The 24,812-nt window shown below is 35.2% G+C and overlaps 1 protein-coding gene and 2 long non-coding RNA genes across 4 annotated transcripts in view; 1 reads left to right on the top strand and 2 right to left on the bottom strand.

The window, feature by feature from the left end:
• LOC125660400 (beta-arrestin-1-like) overlaps positions 1-24,812 on the bottom strand; it is a 68,630-nt gene that overhangs the window by 31,251 nt on the left and 12,567 nt on the right. The window contains exon 1 of one of the 2 annotated variants that reach the window (XM_048892207.2): positions 9,670-9,883. The exons of the other annotated variant lie outside the window; for it this stretch is intronic. Coding sequence (XP_048748164.1) covers positions 9,670-9,710 — 41 coding nt within the window. The 5' untranslated portion in view covers positions 9,711-9,883. Of the gene's footprint in view, positions 1-9,669; positions 9,884-24,812 lie in introns of those variants that run through there. 2 annotated transcript variants of the gene reach the window in all.
• On the bottom strand, positions 2,765-4,347 carry LOC130050420 (uncharacterized). The gene is made up of 2 exons (XR_008798855.1): positions 4,084-4,347; positions 2,765-3,615 (listed from the first exon to the last, which is right to left on the bottom strand). It is a non-coding gene; the product is annotated as an uncharacterized LOC130050420 (long non-coding RNA).
• LOC130050421 (uncharacterized) lies at positions 4,762-5,277 on the top strand. The gene is made up of 2 exons (XR_008798856.1): positions 4,762-4,897; positions 5,005-5,277. It is a non-coding gene; the product is annotated as an uncharacterized LOC130050421 (long non-coding RNA).

The raw sequence follows: 24,812 nt of genomic DNA, 5'->3' as shown, positions 1-24,812 counted from the left end.
TTATCTATCTTTTAAAATAAATGTGGATGCAATGGGAGTGCAAGCCTAGACTTTAAATTAATACCCCCCACCCCCCTAAGAAGGGCATGATGTCCAGAATAATGAATCAAAACAGGTCTTGTACAGAAGAAAAAACACAGCAAAGAAGCTACTTTAATGACATATAGGTCAGAGTTATTCTTGATAATGGACAATTTGCATGACTTTTGGCTTTCTCCCAGGATAGTGTCCCAATACATGCCAAATATGCTGGACTACTTAATGGGGATAAAAGACCCTCTAATTTCTAGAATTGCTCATAAAGTTGTGCATGCATGAATACACAGATTTACAGTGAGTAAATGAAAATAGGTAAAATGTGTGTTTCTTTGGTTTAGTTGAACAGGTAATTATATCTCTTGAACTACAATATCCAATAATTATTTTCATCCATTGGCAATTCAATACATACAGCCAAATGACATTACATATTGTACAGCTGGATGGGAAAGAATAATCAGAGACCAGCAAAACTGATAACAACTCACAATTCCTATATAATCACACACCTGCTCTTAGGAATACAGAGAAAATTGCAGGGACATCAAAGGTTCAAGGTCAGAGCTTAATGAAATGGTCAGGCACCTGCAGGATTCTCCAGTCAGCTTCTAGTAGAGTCATTCCCTATTTATCGTTTCAATACAGAGAGAATTCACAGCAGGTGAACTTGTCAAAAAATCAGACCTAAACACCAACCCCCTCAATCAGACCCCTTCAACCGGACTCCCTTATTCTGACCCCCTCATCCAAACTCCTTCATTCGGACCCCCTCAATTGCATGTAGACGACCATATACAACTTCCAGTGCCAGTCCATGTAACATACACTCTTCCCTAGACAACAGCATCAGTCATGCTCTGATCAGTCAGCCATATCTAATGGACCCCCTGTCTATTCAAAAACAATTAAGTCTCCTAATGCTGAACAAACATTAGACCGTTTCCATTGACCCGCTACAGCCATCTTCTCCAGCTTCCTTACATGTTAAAACTAAATCTGCATAAGCTAATTACGAACAGAACTGAAAACTGATTACTTAGAAATGACAGTATCTGTTGACAATGCATTAATAGGACCAATATGCTGAAATGACTCTTTTTAAAAGCAACTTTAAAAGGTCATTTGTTTGCTGCAAAACATCCAAAACCAAGCAGATCGAATTCAAAGAATATTCAGAGTTAAATAATATTTGATATTGGAATTCACGATGCTATTTTAATACAACATTGGGAAAATGGAAGAACCTGCTGGAAAACTATTGTTTTAAGCTATTTTTGGATTTATGTCTTAGAGGAAACCAATAGAAACCTATTTCATTGGTTTTCTCATTATTTTCATTCGTCCACAGTAAAAATCACAAACTAACCTGCATCTAGAAGATTTGGTGGCGTGCTGTGTAGGCATATCCTAGTGAAGGGAATTAATACAGCTTTCTTATTCAAGTCTCTTGTAATTAAAATCAAGACTTCTGTTAATTACAGTCTACAGAATGACAAATTACAAGGTGGGAAAAAACGGAAAATAATTGCTCTGATGCTGTAAACAATGACAAATTCAAATAAAAATCCTTCTAATTTCTTCCGATTGATTTTTTTGGCAATCAAGTTCTCGATATTCCTCTTCTCAGTCAGATACCTTGCTAAAGGTGGCGATCATGATTATAAATTTCAAACAGAAAAAAACCCAATCAACACAGTCTGAAGTTCAGTTCATATTCATCTTCGGAGAAAGCTAATATTCAAGTCTATCACTTTCCTGCCAGAAATTTGATCAGTTCACGCCAGAGAGTCTTTTTTTTTTTCTTCGTTTTAGGATCGCTGTCTTTTTTTGGTCCAGAGCTGCACACAATTCCTACGTTTTGTAGATCATCCGACAACAGAACAATCACCGTGTTTTACGCACCTTTACTGAGCGTCACCCAAGAAATGAATAACCCCCAGCAGGCTGTGGATTCTTATGGAATATGTGTTTTAGATTTCCATGGTGATAACTGTCTGCGTTAATTATACACGATATCTCCTATAATGGATGAAGGTGATCTATACTGGGAAGACTTGATCCGATTGTCTTTGACAATGTTAGCATTTAATTATATAAATCATATAATGAAGAATGCAGGAAACATGCCAATCTTACCTAATTTTGTGGTATCTCGTTATCGTTTGTCTTAATAAAGAAAAACTCACTTCAATATATGAAAGTTTTAACACCTGAATTTAAAAGGACTTCATTGTCTATATATATATCAGTCTCTCCATTTTTTGTGGTGTTAAATAAATGTTGCTATACCCCTCTGAAAATAAATCCCACTTTTTTGCTTAATTGAAGGATATCCCTGGAAGTCCTGGGACTTCCTTGTGAAGTCCCACTTCTCCCATGTCCTAATGCAGTGGGATAATACAGGACTTCATGTTTCTGCATTTGTCCTGGAATATCCCACTTACATCAAGAGTGACTTTGCAAGAATTTCTAGGACATATTTATTACCTAAATGTCTTACAAAGTCCCACTCTCATAGCAGCAGGTTTTTCTAGGACATTCTTGTGTTTTTCAGGACTTTATTATAAAATGAAGACGAAAACATCGTCCCAGAAATTCCCTAAAAATCTCATACTTGATACATTCAAGATAATGCAAGACTTTACATTGCTTTCCAGGACTTCGTATTAAAAGTATGCAAAGAGAGAAGTCTTGCAATTACCCTCAAAATCTTACAACCAGTGAAGTCAGATTATAAAGGACTTTAATGAGGGTTACAGGACTTTTAGATATTAATTGTTACAAAATTAAATCCTTGTCATATCAAAGAAAAGATTTTACATTTTCTGGATTACCTTGACATGTCATTGCTACATAGTTCAGGCTAAAAAAAAACCTATTAGAACAGTGAATGATTCGTGGATAAGAACATTTATGTATACAACAATCATGTCATAATAAGTTGTAATAGAAAAGACTATATTTCATCAAAAGTAGACTTGAAAAATGTTGGCTATGAGAACACTTCTTATAAATTTATAATGACAACAATCTGAACTTGAATAAAAATCACTTTACTGTCAAATGCGCTATTGAAATCCTCAATGTCACTTGAAAGACTACCATAATTTGAGTTTTGAGATGCTTCATCACAGGAGTTCAATCGGGTTTGTCATGTTTTTTTTTAGGTTAGAATATTGTCCAGTGTATTATTAAGATCATTTTGATAACAGATTTCCAGTTCCTGGGCTACCTTCTTCAAAATAAAGAAGATCCCTTTTTGTGAAAGAATGTTCAAAAATTCATCAGATTCTGTGGTAGGCTTTTCCATTTCCAGAGATGACACAGCGGCATTAATGTTCGAAACTGAACTTAAGAAAATGTCTGTATCAAAAGGATTGCAATTCAAGCTCAAGTGATGATAAGTTAAAAGGATTTTCCAATGTCACAGTCGTATCACTTGAAGTACCAATGGCATATCAACTTTTGGATGTCACCACTGAAGACTGCAGTTGATGTTTTAATATTTAGTACATTTAGGAATTCGCATGTTTACATCTTTCTTGCACAGCATGTACCTTTTGGGTTCTCAATCTCCTGCAATAATAATTAATTACAAATTATTAATGAAGAAACTTAATTTTCAAGACACTGATTAAAAATTTTATATTTAGAAAATTTTCTTTGACACATCAATGTTTTGAGGTGCAATTAGCAATAAATTATCACTGATGGATACAATCAGCTTGCCATGCTAAATTTTGTAACCGTACTGTCCGTAGTTATTTTACGAAGCAGTAATAATTACAGAACAAGGTCAACTGATCGAAACAGAATCATAATGATGGATATCCATGATACAATGTTCTGGTGATTATACCCTTTCCATCTAGATCGAACCAGTCAATGGTTTACGTTAAAAAAAGAGTAGTTTGTTTTGATATGTTAAGCTGTAAATAGAATGATTGTATCGAGGAATTTCGAGTGGTCCAGCGATCAAGCGTGTATTTTTCCAATGCATGTAATCATTTACAAACGTAAACAAAATAAGCATATGGTACTTACAGAGTGTCATCCGTTACCCCGTAGTCCTTTTTCATTCCGATGTTATTGATTTCCATTCACAAATCTTTAAATCATAAATGACTTCTTTGAAAGTTGTAACTTCCGGTGATGTCGTTTCGGTCAACTTGTACAATGTACGAAGCTTGTCGTGTTTTTTTCTTCTCCCCGTTCTAATTCGATATAAGATATATCATGTATAAAATATATCATATGTATATATATGAAGTCTTATACACTGGGTTTCCACTGGTTGATTGTATAACTTTTTACTGATCGTCTTTTGGTTACGTGTTGACCTGGGGACGAGTCAGTCAGTGTACGACCTGACGTTCACGCAAGTGATCAAAGCGCTTTTTTTTCAATGTTCCTTTCTGGGCGCGAAGTCAGGGAAATATTCGCAAGGATGGAGAACATTCAACAGAATCAGTATGCAATCAAGCATGGAATGGATTCCAGATAGGAATATAGGATTCACCTTACACTCAGAAACTGGGGGATAGGCCTAGTTGTTCAAAATACACGGCGTTGCTGGTTAGTATTTTTACTTTTGGTTTGTAATAATTCGTCTTTTTTGGTAGTCTAGTGGAATTGTCACACCTTAACAAATTATCATCCTGTTTCCAATATTTTTATCTAGTACATGTTCTCTTTCATTGTAGCATGGACTTGAAGAGATAGTTATGAATTTAGAATATCATCAAGTGACTTTTAATAAGGCACTGTTTTCAGTGGATGAACCGACATCATGCAGTGTGACAGGAAAACGCCCGTGAGACCAAAGATGGCTTAGATAAAAGGGAAGACGATGCAGAAGGTGCATATATACAAGTTCAAGACATAGATATTTTAAATTTTGCATGATGTTCATTTACAAAACCTGTTATGCAACCTCTCAAATAATTCATTATGCTATCTTTTAAGCCTCTGTACCAAAGAAAAATCCAGAGATGGCCCTCAAAGAAGTTAGAAACAAGATGAGAGACCGTCTCAAGTTGTTTAGGTCTGGAGCCACCTTCCCCCACCCACGAGTCGAAGAAATAGATCTTTGAACCAGGTTACCCGTGACATCAAGATAAACAAAATTCAACTTCAGGGACAATTTGATAATACCTATTTTAAAATTTTTTTTTAGCTCACCTGGGCCAAAGGTTCAAGTGAGCTTTTCTGATCAAAATTTGTTCGTTGTCTGTCGTCGGCGAAAACTTTTCACATTTTCATCTTCTCCAAAACCACTGGGTCAATTTCAACCAAACTAAGTGACACAAAGCACCCTTGGGTGAAAGGCTTTCAAGTTTGTTCAAATGAAGGGCCATGCCCCTTCAAAGGGGAGATAATCACAAAAATACGGTGGGGTCATTCAAAAATCTTCTCAAGAACCACTGGGACAGAGAAGCTGAAATTTACATGAAAGCCTCCTGACATAGTACAGATTCAAGTTTGTTAAAACCAATGACCTGGGGGGGGGGGGGGGGGGTTGGATTGGGTCTCAATAGGGGATCAAAGTTTTATTTACAAATATACAGGGAAAATCTTTATGAAAATTGTCTTCTCAAGAAACACTTGGCCAGAAAAGCTGAGATTTACATGAAAGCTTTCCGACATAGTGTAGACTCAAGTTTGTATAATTCACAGGGTTGTCACTAATGCAAGAATAGGATCACAGAAATTTCATTGGGGTTTGTCTGATATGGCGAGTCCCGCAGACGTGTCTCGGACTCTGAGTAAAAATCATAATTTTACTTAGAAGCCCTGATTTGTGTATTAATTAAAACTCATAGGAAAAAATCTAGGTAAAACGTTACGCTCTAATGTGAACCGAGATGATACCACCGAGTTCACAGTGTCCCAATCCGACTTGTTTGTTTAGTGCAGTCAATTAGGTGCAAATTAGAATATAATATTGAAATTTAGATACAAAGTAAAAAACATTTTGCCACTCACAGGCAGTTATTTATATGTTTCTTTTTCTTTTTTTTTTACAAATCAGGATCTATATTTAATTATAAATGTTTGTCTTCCGGTAGCCATTTTTATTGGAATTGAAAGTAGCGTAGTTTGTAAACTTTGGTAGATTTTACATCATTTTACAAACAAAATTAGTACGCATCTATTTTATCACAATAATTATTTAATTAAAATTTTGTTTAATACTGAATAGGGTTGTAACGATGATAGAGGATTCGGGGAAGTAATTCTGTTTGCAATGGGCAATTAGTTGTATGAGACCGAGTCGTGAATGATTACTTTTAATTTCATGTGTACAAAGTGATCACTGCACTGTTATGCCATGGGCTTGGCAAAAATTAACTGATTTTTGCCATTTGTTGAAGATGAAAGTGAACAGAGGTACGACATTAGCTTGTGTTCACTCGGTATAAATAAAGGTGTAGGAAAAATCTAAATGACTCTTTAATTCAACTTTCATGGGACTTGTCAAATTTTCATGGGACTCAAGCTGCTTACAAACCATGATACCGGGACTCGTCTTCAATATTTTCTAGTGACAACCCTGAATCGTGGCCCCCAAGGGTAGGTTTTGGCCACATTAAAGGGACAAAAGTTTTACATACAAGTATATGGGAAATCTTTAAATATGGACCAAGATGACTAAGGTGAGCGATGTGGCCCATGGACCTCTTGTTTAATTATTTGTTTACGTAAGAAATAGTGTTTTTTAGCTCACCCCAGCCATAATTTAAATGAACTTTTCAAAGTACTTGCTTTGGAAGTTCATATAAGTATTGCTGAAATTTATGTATATGTATGTTAAATAAATTTTATTATCAGATGATCATTTTGATTCATAATTTCATTCTTAATTGCCACTTTTACAGAAAAGATATCACATATCCTGGATCTCGAGTTTTATTCCACAGTAGGGTAAGACCAAAACAGGTTAGTAGGATAAATTGGGACTTTCCAGGAGTCCTGCATCAACTCAAAAAGCAGGATTTTTAGGGAGATCCAATAAAATCCTGCAAAATCCCAGTCCTGTCTACTGGGACTTTCCAAGACATGTCCAGAATAATCCCACTTTCTCCCCTTTCAGATTGCAGGATTAAGTGAGACTTTGCAGGACTATAAAAGGCAAATTTAAGTGTTCAAATTATCCTTAAAAGTCCTGAAATGTCCCACTGCCAATACCGTCCCTCTAATTCCTTGTCAATCTCAGTTTCAAAAAAGCAGGACTTTTCAGGACAATCCTGATAAATCCTGGGATTTTGTCTCGGGACTTCCTGGGATATCCTGCTGTATTTTCAGAGGGGTAATTTTACATAACAACTCTAATATAATTAACCAAAAAGGTAATTATATATATATATTCATTTATAAATAATATAGATGTGAAAATTTGTGTGAATTTTCGAATTTGAATTCAATTTCTTAAGCATCTTGTAAAATAAACCATGATAATATTTCAAACCAATTTTGCAACCATTCTTTCAATTTGATTAAACAATTGAGACATTTCATAGCTGTCTGCAATCTCGTTTACAGATACGAATATATTTTTTAAAAAAAGTGCACTTCTTCATCACAAGTAAATAAAATCTGGAAAAATTCATGATGTATTTCATATCTTAAAATCACCAGACTATTTCTATACATGCAATATATCAGTTTAAATCACAACATTGCACAGTTTGTATTGTGGGAGATATATGGGAGTATGTTTCCAAGGGAGACATACTCTTCATCAAATTAGAGGGAGTACATTTCAAAAATTTAAATATTCTCAGTGGGAAAATTTTGTGTCCTAGCTTTTATGCAGTGCATGCTTGAGATTTTGATTTGTCCGTCCATGCAACTCTGGCCAAATTCCAAATGATGTAAATTCCCATTATAATGTCCAGCAACCCTGGATAAACCAGACTTCTGTGAAGATTAACATTTGTATACAGTCAATCATTAGCACTCCTATAGATTTAATACTCATTTCTGAATATTACTGCAGTTTAAATTCCTAACTTTCTCACAAACCTGAAAAGTTAAACAATAAAACCTTTCCTTTTATACTGTAGCAGACAGAAAGAGAGATGAGAGAAAGAGAGTGTGAGAGAAAGAGAGTGAGAGAAAGAGTGAGAGAGTCTGAGAGAAAGAGTGAGAGAGTCTGAGAGAAAGAGTGAGAGAGTCTGAGAGAAAGAGAGTATAAGAGAGTCTGAGAAAAAGAGTGAGAGAAAGAGAGAGAGAAAGAGTGAGAGAAAGAGTCTGAGAATCTGAGTTTGAGAGAGAAAGAAAGCAAAAGAGAGAAAAAGAAAGTGAGAAAAAGTGAGAGAAAGAGCAAGAGAAAAAGAGTGAGAGCAAAAGAAAAACAAAAAAAGAGATCAAGAAAAGAACCACTCAGGAACACATGACAAACACCTCATACAAAGATCCGAGTTCTTTCATGAGGGGAGCTTGTTGTAATTATCACCTCACACACTATGCCAGTGATTAGATAAGACTAGTTTGATTGAAATATATGTCAAGCAATCTTTTCACTTCTGATTGACTGAAATATCATTAAAAGTGACAAAAGAATTGATATATATAGCTATAAAATCATCTACTGGTTACAATTAAGGCTTACTGGATCCAGGCCTGAAAACATGCAACATGTCCCACTGCAGTAACAATGTTTGTATATATAGGGTGTGTAATTCAGCTGCACCAGTTCAATATGCCAAATGTTTTGTTATCATAACAGAGCAAAGGCAACAGATGAATCAAATCTGTGTTTAATAAACTAAGAATTTTCTGTTTTAAACTTCTCTTCCTGCTGTAACTTGCTAAATATAAAATACATGTTATACTGTCTTGAGATATAAGTGATATTTCGGCAACGGTGAGAAAACATACACAGCAAGGCTTCCTTCATATTTTAGACCTGAGCCTATAAACATCAATTATATTTCAAGACAGTAAATCATGTATTCTTTTTATCCTGCAAAACAATATCTACATGTACGTTAAAAATGATTTTACCTGTAGCCAAGATTTAAAACAATGCTATGGTAAATTTGTGTCGCCTCAACAGTTGCATCTCTGATGTCATAAATTATAAACTTTGAAGGAAAAAAATGAGTAATTCGTAGTCAAACAGCCTGCAGGAGACCTGATATTACGGTATAATGACAGAAAACAGCTGGGTTTATTGGATAGTTGCAGGAAACTAAAAAAAAGCTGGACAAAGCAGCAAGAACTGTCTGTCGGAATTATTAAGACTATCAGACAGATTCTGGTACATTCCTACATAATTATACTACCTGGTACATTCCTGCATTTTTCACTTAAATCACGTTCATGATTTCTCACAAAAACATTTGATTATACACTGCACACGTCAACAAGAATAAAAACCTGAAATCATTTGTAACACTTTGAAAATATGATAGACATTGATCCCCAAGAGATTAATCTCTGATGGTCTCTCAAAACGATCGTTGTAAACCACGGTAACAAAGTCACACCAGCCAATCCTTTTATGTACTGCACGACATGGTTTTAAAAATTTCCTCTACGTACGATAGAATGAGAGAAAATATTTTTTTAAAATCTCTTTTATTTCATTTTCAAAGACAATTAACACAGCTATTAAATGATTACCTGCAGTCAGGAGAGCTCCAATCATTTACAGTTTCACTCATCTATATACGGCAAAAATAAAATCCCAATACCATCACATACTATCTAGACAATCATCTAAAAACATTGTGTTGTGTTTGACCATCATCATTGCATTCTATCAGTCTGAACACAGCTAGTGCAGATCTATGTGTTTTTCTCCATCGTAATTGTTTCTCCGAGGACAAACTGTGAGATGCTATGGGTACACGCTGCAGAAGGTCATAATGCAATTCAAACTCTGCCAAAATGCAGGGAGATTCAGCTCTGCCAAGACAGTATCAAAAAACCCCAGCAAGAGAAAACGATGGCAGGATCAAACTTATATCCACACCAACCCATGACTTGATAGAAATGAAGATGGTTTAGTTAATATCTCCTCCTCATGGGGCACTGAGAATCAAATTAACACTGGGTAAAGTAACACGAACAAATTCCTCTCATACTTACACATGTTTACAATACTAACCACCTCCTTCATAGCCTGAAATATAATGTCCTCCTCGATGTGTGTGAGGGGGGGGAGGGGGGGGGGGGCACTAAGACCTGTCAACTTGCAGATGACAATTCATGATTACCTCAAAATTTTATGAAAGGTCTTAATATGATAGTGAGTGTAGTTATTTGATTATTAAGGTTAATTAAGTAATAGATTGATTGATAGATTGTATCTTGTTTAACATCCCTCTCGAGACTTTTACGTCATTAAGTATAATAGATATCAAATGTAAAAATGTTGTGGACACTATAACGCATGCGTATGTATGATTGATTGATAGACAGGACAGTGCCTACCAGTTTCTGGATCTTACATATGTAGGTCAAGGACACAGTCATCAAATGAAATGTACAATGTTGTGAACAATTTAAAAGATCCAGTATCGATCCTGTCACATCTAGTACTAGTGATAAGTTTCTGAAGGCAATTCAGAGGAATATCATGATTCTAATTTTCAGATTTCTGGAGGGGGGCCTCCGTGGCCGAGTGGTTAGAGCATTGCGCTCAAAATCACACGGCCTCTCACCTCTGTCGGCGCGGGTTCGAATCCTGCTCGCGGCGGTAAGTGAGAAAGTTTCCCAGTTTACTTTCGGAAGGTCGGTGGTCTCTTCCCAGGTGCATTGTATCTGGGTTCTCTCTTCCACCAACAAAAACTGGGCGCCACCATATAACTGAAAAATTGTTGAGTGTGGCGGAAAACATCAAAAATCAATCAATCAATCAGATTTCTGGGTCAAAATTTTGGAGACATAGGTACACAACATGTAACGAGAACCATTCCAGTTACCAGTATATATTTCAAGGTCACTATAGGCAATGTCATATACATTAGATATGTACAATGAATGTAAAAATGTTAAACATATTTAAAAAACACCATTTGTCAGAATAAGCAGCCTTATACTTGATAAAGAGACACTGCTAAAGCATGTAATTTTGGGCATTGGAAGCAACATGTACATAGAGATTTGATTTTGTAGTGGAAGCTTATCATTCTAAAGCGTAATTCAGTAATGCTCTTATGTTTGAAAAAGGTTCTTAATTAAGGCTGGAGTTTACAAGAGTCCATAATTGCAAAAACATCAGAATTAAGTTACATCAGTATAATGTAAAATTAGGTATCAAAATCTGGAATACTTCCCCCACCCCCATCCCCATGCTTTATTTGTCTATATTCGTCTATATTATCTAAAAATGTCATACTTATTTCTCCGTCACTTCACTTCGACACACATACACGCACCCACAGGGGCCAAGCCCGTTTTGGGCCTGAACTCTGTGATACAATAAAATGTAGATGATATCACATAGTTTGGGCCCAAAACAGGCTTATAGTCCCTGTGCATGTACCACTCCCTTTGAAACCAGATGTTCTTGTCTTCTTCAAGCCATTTGTAGACTGAGAAAAAATCAGATTCAAGTCCAGCCAGCGCCTTCTGACAATATCACTGGACCCGGAACCCAGACTCAAATTCTATGCACCCTTTATCACCGGCACCATTATCTAACTGACCATAAACCCCTTTTCAACCTTGTGGCATATTTTTAATTGATGGGCATATCCTTTCCATGCCAACAAGAATTAAATTCCCATGAACATTGATGATTTACAGATGTATGTGAAAGAGAAGATGCTTTATTGGTAAGTCAAAGGTCAAGGGTAATCAAAGATTACCTTACAATAAATTAATGTTTGAGAATGGTTTTCATTGAATGAGGCCATGCAATAATGCAGAGGGCAGGTATCATCAAACATTTTACATTCATTTTGTTTTTCTCTAAACATGTTCACTGAAACTGAATGTTCATATCTTGTAATTTAAAACTTTCAACTTTTGAAATATGTTACATAACTGCATATATATAAATACACTTGACCTTGAAAGAGTATATCAGACAGGTTTATATCAAAATGTAATAAAAATGATTTAAATGTAAGCATAAGAAATGTTATTCAGTTGATGAAAGTACACATGAGAATACATGGCATCTCCAGCCTCTAATCAAACCAGCATATCAAATGAAGAGGGAACACCCTCCATTCAATATGTAGATTCGAGGTACAACTCATATACTTGTGTTTTCAAAAACTGAAAGACATCTAATTCTTAATGTATAGCAACAGCCCACGAATGAAATATTGAACAGTCAACTTCTAGCGGGTTGTGTGTTAGTCATCGTGGAACTCGGAATCTATTCATTACATGTATATAGGCTTACTGCATCAAAACGTTCACCATCATGTTCAAAACCATTACATTACATCGGCAGAGTCTAAGAAGATTGTGTCTGCAGTAATACCTATTTAGCACTTTAATCATAGCTTTGCATGACTAAAGGATGAAGAGAAGATAAAGGTATCTCACGTGGTAGTGCATGCTTCACACAGAAACACCTTCATATTGACAATGAATGTCGACATTTTCATCCTCCATGGAACAGCGTATTTTCTATCGAATTAATCAAACATCCTTACGAAAAATATACGCTTAGTCTTCATTTTCTAATGCTTAAATCAGTCCATCTAGTAAACTTTATAATCAGTACAACAGAAAACTACTTATAAATCAGTCAATCTAGTAAACTTTATAATCAATACAACAGAAAAATACTTATAAAATGGTTTTATAAGACGAAAAGTTTTCTTAATGTTAGATAGAATGGTCCAAGGCATGTTAGTGCTGAGGAAGGTGTGTTAATATTTATATAACTGAGGAAGGTGTGTTAGTGCTGAGGAAGGTGTGTTAATATTTATATAACTGAGGAAGGTGTGCTAGTGCTGAGGAAGGTGTGTTAATATTTATATAACTGAGGAAGGTGTGCTAGTGCTGAGGAAGGTGTGTTAGAACAGAGGAAGGTCAGTGTTAGTGCTGAGGAAGGTGTGTTAGAACAGAGGAAGGTGTGTTAATATAACTGAGGAAGGTGTGCTAGTGCTGAGGAAGGTGTGTTATTACAGAGGAAGGTGTGTTAATATAACTGAGGAAGGTGTGTAAGTGCTGAGGAAGGTGTGTTAGAACAGAGGAAGGTCAGTGTTAGTGATGTGGAAGGTGTGTTAATATAACTGAGGAAGGTGTGTTAATATAACTGAGGAAGGTGTGCTAGTGCTGAGGAAGGTGTGTTATTACAGAGGAAGGTGTGTTAATATAACTGAGGAAGGTGTGTAAGTGCTGAGGAAGGTGTGTTAGAACAGAGGAAGGTCAGTGTTAGTGCTGTGGAAGGTGTGTTAATATAACTGAGGAAGGTGTGTTAATATAACTGAGGAAGGTGTGCTAGTGCTGAGGAAGGTGTGTTATTACAGAGGAAGGTGTGTTAATATAACTGAGGAAGGTGTGCTAGTGCTGAGGAAGGTGTGTTATTACAGAGGAAGGTGTGTTAGTATTGAGGAAGGTGTGTTAGTACTGAGGACACAAAACAAAACTGGAATAATATCATAATATGTTAGATATTATAGGACGATTCAAGGCGTGTCAGTGCCGAGGACCATACAAATCTGGAATAATGGAGAATTTGATTTTCATAACTTATTTAAAACATCCCACTCTTTTATCATAGTCAGCTGCTTCAAATACTCCCTCACCTCAGAAACTGTCCAAAAAATTAGGCTATAAAATGTGGGTTGTAATCTGTTTCTCATTTAAATCCTGGTAGTTTAATCAAAGAAGATAAAAGAATTCAAATTTAACACACAGAATAATGAATAAAAACATTAGAATGCAGTTTGTCCTTCAAATGATGTATTGCAATGTGCACTACCCTATGCTACCCTACACTACCCATCAGAGAGATCTCAACATATAACATAGTTCATCATTATTGATGCTCAGTCAGATTGATGGACCAGCTAGTAGTCATGGGGGATTTTGTCAAGTTAGTTGCTGGGGATACACTTACAGAACCTAAATCAAATGAAGATTCAGATTACTAGCACATTCTCAGATTACAATTCCTGATGAAATAACAGACTGTGAGAAATCCCAAGTGAGAGACATTTTGATTTGAAGTTCGTAATGGTCAGTCAACAGAATTTTCTTTCTATGAGGAGTTAGAAGGAGACAGCTTAGGAATAACTAGCAGACTGCCCAATGTCCAAAAAATCCTGAGATGTTGATCATACAGTGAGAGTATCTTTCTCTCCAAAGTTCTCTCTGTATCACTGTCACTGTCAGAATGTTCTGTTGTCACAGTTAGAGATTTAAGTTCTCTCTGTGTATCACTGTCACTGTCAGAATGTTCTGTTGTCACAGTTAGAGATTTAAGTTCTCTCTGTGTATCACTGTCACTGTCAGAATGTTCTGCTGTCACAGTTAGAGATTGAAGTTCTCTCTGTGTATCACTGTCACTGTCAGAATGTTCTGTTGTCACAGTTAGAGATTTAAGTTCTCTGTGTATCACTGTCACTGTCAGAATGTTCAGTTGTTACAGTAGAGATTTAAGTTCTCTCTGTATCACTGTCACTGTCAGAATGTTCTGTTGTCACAGTTAAAGATTTAAGTTCTCTGTGTATCACTGTCACTTTCAGAATGTTCTGTTGTCACAGTTAAAGATTTAAGTTCTCTCTGTATCACTGTCACTGTCAGAATGTTCAGTTGTTACAGTAGAGATTTAAGTTCTCTCTGTGTATCACTGTCACTGTCAGAATGTTCTGTTGTCACAGTTAGAGATTTAAGTTCTCTCTGTGTATCACTGTCACTGTCAGAATGTTCTGTTGTCACAGTTAGAGATTTAAGTTCTCTCTGTGTATCACTGTCACTGTCAGAATGTTCTGTTGTCACAGTTAGAGATTGAAGTTCTCTCTGTGTATCACTGTCACTGTCAGAATGTTCTGTTGTCACAGTTAGAGATTTAAGTTCTCTCTGTATCACTGTCACTGTCAGAATGTTCTATTGTTACAGTTAGAGATTAAAGTTCTCTCTGTGTATCACTGTCACTGTCAGAATGTTCTGTTGTTACAGTTGGAGATTTAAGTTCTCTCTGTGTATCACTGTCACTGTCAGAATGTTCTGTTGTTAGAGTTAGAGATTTAAGTTCTCTCTGTATCACTGTCACTGTCAGAATGTTCTGTTGTCACAGTTAGAGATTTAAGTTCTCTCTGTATCACTGTCACTGTCAGAATGTTCAGTTGTTACAGTAGAGATTTAAGTTCTCTCTGTGTATCACTGTCACTGTCAGAATGTTCTGTTGTCACAGTTAGAGATTTAAGTTCTCTATGTGTATCACTGTCACTGTCAGAATGTTCTGTTGTTACAGTTGGAGATTTAAGTTCTCTCTGTGTATCACTGTCAGAATGTTCTGTTGTTAGAGTTAGAGATTTAAGTTCTCTCTGTATCACTGTCACTGTCAAAATGTTCTGTTGTCACAGTTAGAGATTTAGGTTCTCTCTGTATCACTGTCACTGTCAGAATGTTCTGCTGTTACAGTAGAGATTTAAGTTCTCTCTGTGTATCACTGTCACTGTCAGAATGTTCTGTTGTCACAGTTAGAGATTGAAGTTCTCTCTGTGTATCACTGTCACTGTCAGAATGTTCTGTTGTCACAGTTAGAGATTTAAGTTCTCTCTGTATCACTGTCACTGTCAGAATGTTCTATTGTCACAGTTAGAGATTTAGGTTCTCTCTGTATCACTGTCACTGTCAGAATGTTCAGTTGTCACAGTTAGAGATTTAAGTTCTCTCTGTGTATCACTGTCACTGTCAGAATGTTCTGTTGTCACAGTTAGAGATTTAAGTTCTCTCTGTATCACTGTCACTGTCAGAATGTTCTGTTGTCACAGTTAGAGATTTAAGTTCTCTCTGTGTGTCACTGTCAGAATGTTCTGAAAAGGATTCACATGTTACAGTTAGAGATTTGATAAACAAACAAGTCTATGTTTAAAAATAACATGAGGGTTACTATGAACCCTACGTGATGTTACACACCAGCATAGTTCTAAGTGTTTCATGAAATGTATGCAAATGTGAAGGATTGTTTTTTCATGTATTTTTCGAAAGTGAAATTAATTTCCTATATATTTACATTCTGCTTACAGACTGTGAGAATTCACAGATCAAAAAATAGATGTACTATATCTATCAGGATTCAAACCATCATTCAGTTCACAACTGCATCACATTCATCAGGAAATGGCTATCATTACGATTGGTGAAGCTATCGAAGGCTGCAGCAGTTGAAAACCATTGGAAAATCAAATAACAAAACATGATATCACAGAAATGTTCTAACTGTGAACGTCTCTAAATATTTGCTTTGATTTGAGCTCCTTTAAAACAGTTAAACTTTACTCATTGCTAATTAAATTTCCATATTATGGCAATAAATGTTTTTCACGAGGTGGAAGGATAGGAGCTTAAGTTAGGTGTGTTAATTGTTTGCTAAATACAAATTTCACAGAATATTCCAGTTTGCTTCATCATCTGACCTGTTTCATGTCAACAAACACTACAGGAATAAAGACAAAAAGTCTCTGTATTTCTCTGATACACTTGGGATGAATATCACGTTGTCCTACATTTGTCAGCCTGCAGTATACAAACTCTTATCCACAATACTCAGCATGAGCTTTTTTAAGATAAACAGCTAGAGGTATATATATATATCAATAATAAAAATCACACATCTTTATTAAAAAGAATAATAAAAATACATAAAAACTTGTTAAAATGAATAATCTTTTATATGAAAGGTTATAATAAAAACTTCTACTTTTTTAAATGTAAAAATTAAATGTGACTATCACGGAAATCATTGAATAATAGATATACAGTAGAAAAAATGTCAGCGTTGGAGTTACTGCCCTTGACAACATTTTTTTCATTATGAATAACTGATTATCTATGGAATATATATAATTATTTACAGTATCAATATTTGACCAATATTTTTATCCAGGAATAAAATTCCTCCAAGAGATATATTTCTATCATGCACAAGTTTAATGAAATAAAATTCCTGCAAAAGCCTCTGACATCACATGAGGGCTGAGCATCTTAAAAGGAAGTCAGCCATTATTTTGATGTAGTATATACCTCCTTTAAAGGTTCAGTGGCAACACTTTTATTCAGTTAACATGTATATATATATATATATGTATTTCTTGCTTTCATTTGCATTACAATTTACTTTCATCTTATTTCATTTAACATAGTTCCACACTCCTGTGACGTCATAGGATTTTGCAAAGTCAATGATTTAATGACAGGAACATAAATTTTGTTGGAATCTTTTTCAATAGTTATTGTAAAAAATCTTGTTAGCCATAAAATATTTCAAAATTCTTCGTTATATTTGAATAGTCAATGATATGTTTCAAAATATTGAATCCAAGGACAATAACTCTGTTTTCATTCAATTATTTATCAAGTCCATAATGCGATAGATTTCCTTTATTTTTGACAAACATTTTACCACAGTGATAAGGAATCATTATCTGTGTCTTTTCATGAAATTACATAACATTTTAATCCCGAGTGATTTTAAATAGCTCAGCTGTATGGTGCCAGACTTCAGTTTTTGATGGGGGTATACATAATCTGGAAGCTATAGATTTGAAATTATTAAGGAAAGGTATGGATTTTTTCCCATGAATAACTATAACAGATGCAACTCTACTAATATAAACAGAAATAAAGTGCACCGCCACGGCACATGATACGCCCGTCACATATTGTTAACAGTATAGATTGTACCCATTAAAACATTTTTTTTTATATCACCTTAATTAAATGTCACAGTGACCTTAAAGTAGGATGCGACACACCTTCTACCTAAGACGCATTAGTTGACCAATTTTGGTGATTCTAGGTCTAATAGTTTTCAAGTTATGAGCCAGACAAGTTTTTGCCATATATGGCCATATCTTCTTAATGAAAAGTCACAGTGACCTGGTTTTAATGTGAAACACACCTTCTACCCAAGATGTATCTACAGACAAAGTTTGATGATTCTAGGCCTTGTAGTATTAAGTTACGGGTCGGACACGAAAAAGCTAACAGACGGACGGACAGACAGACAGACGGACAGACGGACGGACATGAACGCCATACCATAATACGTCCCGTCTTAAGACGGGCGTATAAAAATGATATGTAAACCATGCTATAAGGAAAATGCGTCCACATTTGTTTGTTTTTTAACATTTTGGGGAATAACGCTAATTCAATAATTTTGCACATATTATTCTAAAACTTCATGAACATATTGAAAATGACATGTGTTTTAGCTATTGACATGTTTCCCGATAAATAAATGCAATTCAAAAAATATTTTGTTGTTTTTATATTAAAATAACAACAAATAACTGTTTCCAATGAATTTCATAAAAATATACATCGGGGTATATGACTTTAGTGGTGTATGTAATGAAAATTAATATGGAAACCCTTAACTGTTTTGCCTTTTTTCATTACTCTGAATGTTAATTTATTGATTCCAAACAAAAAAATGCTACCTAAACCCCCAGGACTAAGGACCCACCTTAATGTATATTTTATATATTTTTAACTGAGACTGACTTGTAGGAGTATATTGCCTTCTTATATTGACAGGATCATACCCAAAGTTTGCTTACAGTATTATATTTTGTCTACTCCAAAAATTCCCCATCACATGATGTGGTATGACAAGTCCATTTTGATAAATACAGAAAAAAAAATTATTTTAGCACATACTGTATTGTTATTCATAAAATGATGAACCTCTGAGTGTGTGCCATCTCTGTCACATTCAGTCTCTATAAAATACCTACACTTCCAATGTTCTTTACAATCGTAAAACTAATATATTTACCGGCACGTTGTTTCACAGTAATTACAGACACACTAATGCTTAAAGCACTGTGGCTAAATACTGGGAGTAAAGCGCATGTTAATGAAGATAAATCGATTAAAACTATGATGGATATGAACAGAAAGATGAACAGAGTGATATCAACAACAACCCCCACCCCCACCCCGGACTTAACTTTGGTCTTTGGTGAGGGGTATAACTAACCTCAACTAGTAATGGCTTCAAACAAATAAAACTGTGCAACACATATTTACACTATGGAGGCCCGATCTATCACTTACCGTTGAAAACTAAGGTCAAATGCGTGAAATGATGCATTAGATTTCCCTCTCGCATGAGATCCAATGTTGGAATCATGGGGTTTCCGTATTTCTGGTACAAAATTTTTATTAAACAGTAGCATATGCATTGTGAAACTCCATAAAAGTTATCCTTCTTAACAGAATATGACATGAAGCCCATTATTCTGTTTTGTGAGTTCTCAAAGTGATAATAGCACTCATTAGCAGGCAGTATTTGAGTCTGCGTGTTCTATTGTATATAGCAAAACAAGTTTTGATTTAAATAAAAAATCAATAAGTATGAAGTTTTCTGAAGCAACGTGACCAACTTTTTCTATTTACTAAAAAAAAAAACCCAACACAATGTCATGTAAATAAGTCACTGACCATAGGTGAATATAGATTTATCCAGGGTCACCAGGGTTTGAACAAGCATAATTATATATAATAGGCATGTATATGTTAAGAAAATAATGCCTTGTTTGAGAGAATATTTTCAATTATCCATAATTTCAATTAAAACACCAAAGCAGATCCTTATTCTGGTCCCTACACCCTTATTCTGGCCCCTACAGTTCATATCTACAGTGCTTGATTGACTGACTAATTTCGTATTGTTTAACGTCCCTCTTGAAACATTTCCCCTCACATGGAGATTTCACCATTGCCAGTAATAGGATGCAAAATTTAGGCCTATGCTCAGTGTTTACGGGCTTTGAGCAGGGAGGGATCTTTATCGTGCCACACCTGGTGTGACACGGGGCCTCGTTTTTCGCAGCCTCATCGGAAGGACCACCCCATTTAGTCGCCTCTTCTGACAAGCAAGGGTTGTACTGTATGCATGAGGACCTATTCTAACCCGGGTCCCCACGGGATTTAACAGCGCTTGAGGATGTCAGATCTTTTATCATATCTTATCAACTTGCAATGAAAACCTTATATTGATAGAATTCATTGTCACAGGTTCCATTTAATTATAACACAATAATTCCAATATCATATATTACAATTGTTTTGATTGGACAAAAATAAAGCTGAACAAGAGTTTACACATCAATAAATCCGAAAACGCGATGTATTCATACACGCCTGAAAACAAATAACATAGTGCAGGGAAACTATTCAAATTTTTGCAATTGTTAATAAAGTGAACGAATTAGAATTATAAGAATCAAACATTCTTTTTGAAGAATTTATCGATGTGTAAACTCCGGACATTTTACTCACAAACTTAACATAAAAGTGCTTCGCACTTTTATTCAGTTTGTGAGTAAAATGTCCAGAGTTTACACATCGATAAATTCTTCAAAAAGAATGTTTAATCCTATAATATTTACATTTTCAACAGATTCTTCTACATAACACTATTACAAGCAAAACATATTTATCACTGCATAAATCAACAGAGGTGACGGCTGTGCGTATGAACGGGCTTTAAGGAATTTGATCACGTGACCAACCCGTATTTATATCCCGATAAATATTTTAAAATGATGCCTTATTTCTTGATAAATAGACTTAACTACCTACACGTATAATAGTGTGACGTCCTTCACTCTGGATTTATGTGAACTGTGCATGTGCAAATTATAGCTTCAGAGTGGCAAAAATTAAGCTTGCCAGTTAAAGGCAACTGGAATGTGCAGTTAAAGAAAGCCTGCCAGTTAATTAAGACAACTAAAATATGCAGTTAGAGAAAGTTTGCCAGTTACCGACAACTAAAATATGCAGTTAGAGAAAATTTGCCAGTTACCGACAACTAAAATATGCAGTTAGAGAAAGTTTGCCAGTTACCGACAACTAAAATATGCAGTTAGAGAAAGTTTGCCTGAGTTACCGACAACTAAAATATGCAGTTAGAGAAAGTTTGCCTGAGTTACCGACAACTAAAATATGCAGTTAGAGAAAGTTTGCCTGAGTTACCGACAACTAAAATATGCAGTAAGAGAAAGTTTGCCAGTTACCGACAACTAAAATATGCAGTTAAAGCTTATAATCAGCTACCAACAACTAAAATGTGGAAATTAAAGTTTGTCCGCTACTAAAATATGATGATGACAGTTTAGATAATAGCCCAAATTCAACATCCTGAGGCAGATGTATGACATGAATTCATCCCCCCCCCCCCCCCCCCCCCCCCCCCCCCCCCAACGGCGGAGAGGACTACATCTTCAGTTGGATTTGTGTTAATAATGAAATTACAAGAGTTTCATCATTAATTGTTTGAAGCTAATAAGGCTTTGTAAATCACTGACTAACAACATACTTTCTATCAGAATGATCTTTTGAGTCAGTCTGTACATTTGTACATTGTCTTTCTTCATGACATAGTGTCAAAAGTTTAAAATCTCTGAAGCGTTTACATTAAGTCCTGACTTCATAGCGTGAATGATACTTAAAATTGAAATGATGCCCGTATTCACCATCGTATACACAGATGCGTGTCACAAACTGCCCTAAAGTGACTGAAACTTGATGGTTTGTACATGATTAAGTGTCATGCTCATTTCCAATATCTATTAAATCCAATCTACATTTCATCAAGTTTTTCATACACATAAAGATTTGTGATCAAAGGTCATTTCATATCTGGGGATTGCACATGCACACACTGAATTCTCCATACTCCAACCCTCCCTCGTCTTTCTGACTTTACTTCTATCCTCCAAGTTTCTCCAGACTCTAACCCTTCTCCCTTGAACCATCTCAGTTCCTCCTTACCCCCACCCCTCCAGTACCTTACTTCAGCCCTCCTAGTTCACAATTATTATCTCAATTCATCACATGAACGCAGTATACCTTACTTCAACCCTCCCAGTTCACAATTACTCAATTCATCACATGATCAATGCAATTTGTGAAAATCTGATAATTTCATATGCTTTAATAATGTACATAACTAGAACACTGACAAGTCAGAAAAGACCCCACAATCCATGTTCTAATACCAAAATTTCCTAAGTCCCATAACTCTGTAACAACAAAACTGATAAATCTGAAAATCGAAACACTTGGGCTTCCTTATCCTAATCCAAGCATTACCTGTAGATTGTATGAAAATCTTCTCATTGACAATTGTCAAGTTATCTTATTAAGTTATTGCATGCTATAGCAAGTGCTTAGATTTACCTTATTAATATTAAAAAAATTTAAGTCCCATAACTCTGTTGTGACAACTGGGCCAATAAATCTATAACTCAAAAGGGGTCTTCCAATAAATTATCCATGCATTTTATGTATAATGCTAATGGACAGGAACAGGCAGAGTTTACTAGACAGGAATCCAAGCATTACACGTTTAAATTCTACGAAAATCTTCTCAGGTAATCTTAAGTTATTGCTGGCAAAGAAAGTGCTATTATCTTATCAATATTTAAAAAAAAAAAAATTCAAAGCCCCAATAGTAACTCCATAACAAACATACAAAAAAAAGCCAGCAAATCTGAAAATTGAAAGGGGTCTTCCTCTAGTATTGATAAATTTTTTTATCACGTATACTTTATACCGCCCTAGAAATCAATTAAATCTGATTGTTAAATTTGGGGGGTTACAAATGTTCTGTACATAATAATTTATATTCCAGGCATGTCTTTGACATTGTAAACACAACATTACTTAGCAGATTGTGTTAAACAGAGCTGCAAACAAAACAACAGCCCCAACTGGCATGCCGTGGCTTTCAACATCTTACACAACCTTTTGATTCCACAAGAATTCCTAAACACCAGCTTCTCCAAGGAGATATTGTCTACCACTTAGAAATCACTTTATAGATTTTCTTCACTTCAGGATGATGCTTCCATCTCAAAGGAAAAGCCTATAATGGGTCCTTCTGTTATGACATTTGACATAATATTAAAACCTTACATTCTGGGCCAACAAGACTTTTCATATTATTTTCCTATCGACGTCTCTCAGAGGTCTTATCAATACCATGCTGGACCTTGTTGGAGTTCCCCCTCTTCAATAGTCCAACAGATTAATAATATGTCATTAAATGACTAAAGCCAGAAATCATGAAAAATGACCTTGTCTCCAAATTTTATCATTCATATAGGATAGAGATTAATAATACAATATTTTCTCGATGTCAAAATTTAAATTAACACAGCATACAAGAATTCTCATTGCAACAAATCTAGTAGTGGCACAATTATGGTTGTACTGGTTAATCTTGTTAAAATTTAACTGTAATAAAGTGTTTACCCTACCTCAGAGAAAAACATATTGATATGTCTGCAAGAAGATTTGCAATCACATACTAATTGTAATGGTTCTATTAGAGAAAATATCCCGCTTAACATGACTTAGAATATATATTAAGGGAAATCACAGAGTAGATACCTAGATGAATTACAGTGTTGTTATACAAGTTATAACATTGATTAATTGAATGCTGTTTCATGTAAATTCAGCAATATTTCAGGGATAAAATGTCCTTTACATTGTGTCATTTAATTGTTGCATCATAGGTCCTTATAATGTGTTACAGTTTGGTAGAGGTAGTGTATGTATTTAAGTGTTGCATCATAGGTCCTTATAATGTGTTACAGTTTGGTAGAGGTAGTGTATGTATTTAAGTGTTGCATCATAGGTCCTTATAATGTGTTACAGTTTGGTAGAGGAAGTGTATGTATTTAAGTGTTGCATCATAGGTCCTTATAATGTGTTACAGTTTGGTAGAGGTAGTGTATGTATTTAAGTGTTGCATCATAGGTCCTTATAATGTGTTACAGTTTGGTAGAGGTAGTGTATGTATTTAAGTGTTGCATCATAGGTCCTTATAATGTGTTACAGTTTGGTAGAGGTAGTGTATGTATTTAAGTGTTGCATCATAGGTCCTTATAATGTGTTACAGTTTGGTAGAGGTAGTGTATGTATTTAAGTGTTGCATCATAGGTCCTTATAATGTGTTACAGTTTGGTAGAGGTAGTGTATGTATTTAAGTGTTGCATCATAGGTCCTTATAATGTGTTACAGTTTGGTAGAGGTAGTGTATGTATTTAAGTGTTGCATCATAGGTCCTTATAATGTGTTACAGTTTGGTAGAGGTAGTGTATGTATTTAAGTGTTGCATCATAGGTCCTTATAATGTGTTACAGTTTGGTAGAGGTAGTGTATGTATTTAAGTGTTGCATCATAGGTCCTTATAATGTGTTACAGTTTGGTAGAGGTAGTGTATGTATTTAAGTGTTGCATCATAGGTCCTTATAATGTGTTACAGTTTGGTAGAGGTAGTGTACGTATTTAAGTGTTGCATCATAGGTCCTTATAATGTGTTACAGTTTGGTAGAGGTAGTGTACGTATTTAAGTGTTGCATCATAGGTCCTTATAATGTGTTACAGTTTGGTAGAGGTAGTGTACGTATTTAAGTGTTGCATCATAGGTCCTTATAATGTGTTACAGTTTGGTAGAGGTAGTGTACGTATTTAAGTGTTGCATCATAGGTCCTTATAATGTGTTACAGTTTGGTAGAGGTAGTGTACGTATTTAAGTGTTGCATCATAGGTCCTTATAATGTGTTACAGTTTGGTAGAGGTAGTGTACGTATTTAAGTGTTGCA

Source organism: Ostrea edulis, chromosome 9 (assembly GCF_947568905.1).
Source record: "Ostrea edulis chromosome 9, xbOstEdul1.1, whole genome shotgun sequence".
Classification (NCBI taxonomy): domain Eukaryota; kingdom Metazoa; phylum Mollusca; class Bivalvia; order Ostreida; family Ostreidae; genus Ostrea; species Ostrea edulis.
This window is presented reverse-complemented; position numbering and strand designations above follow the sequence as displayed.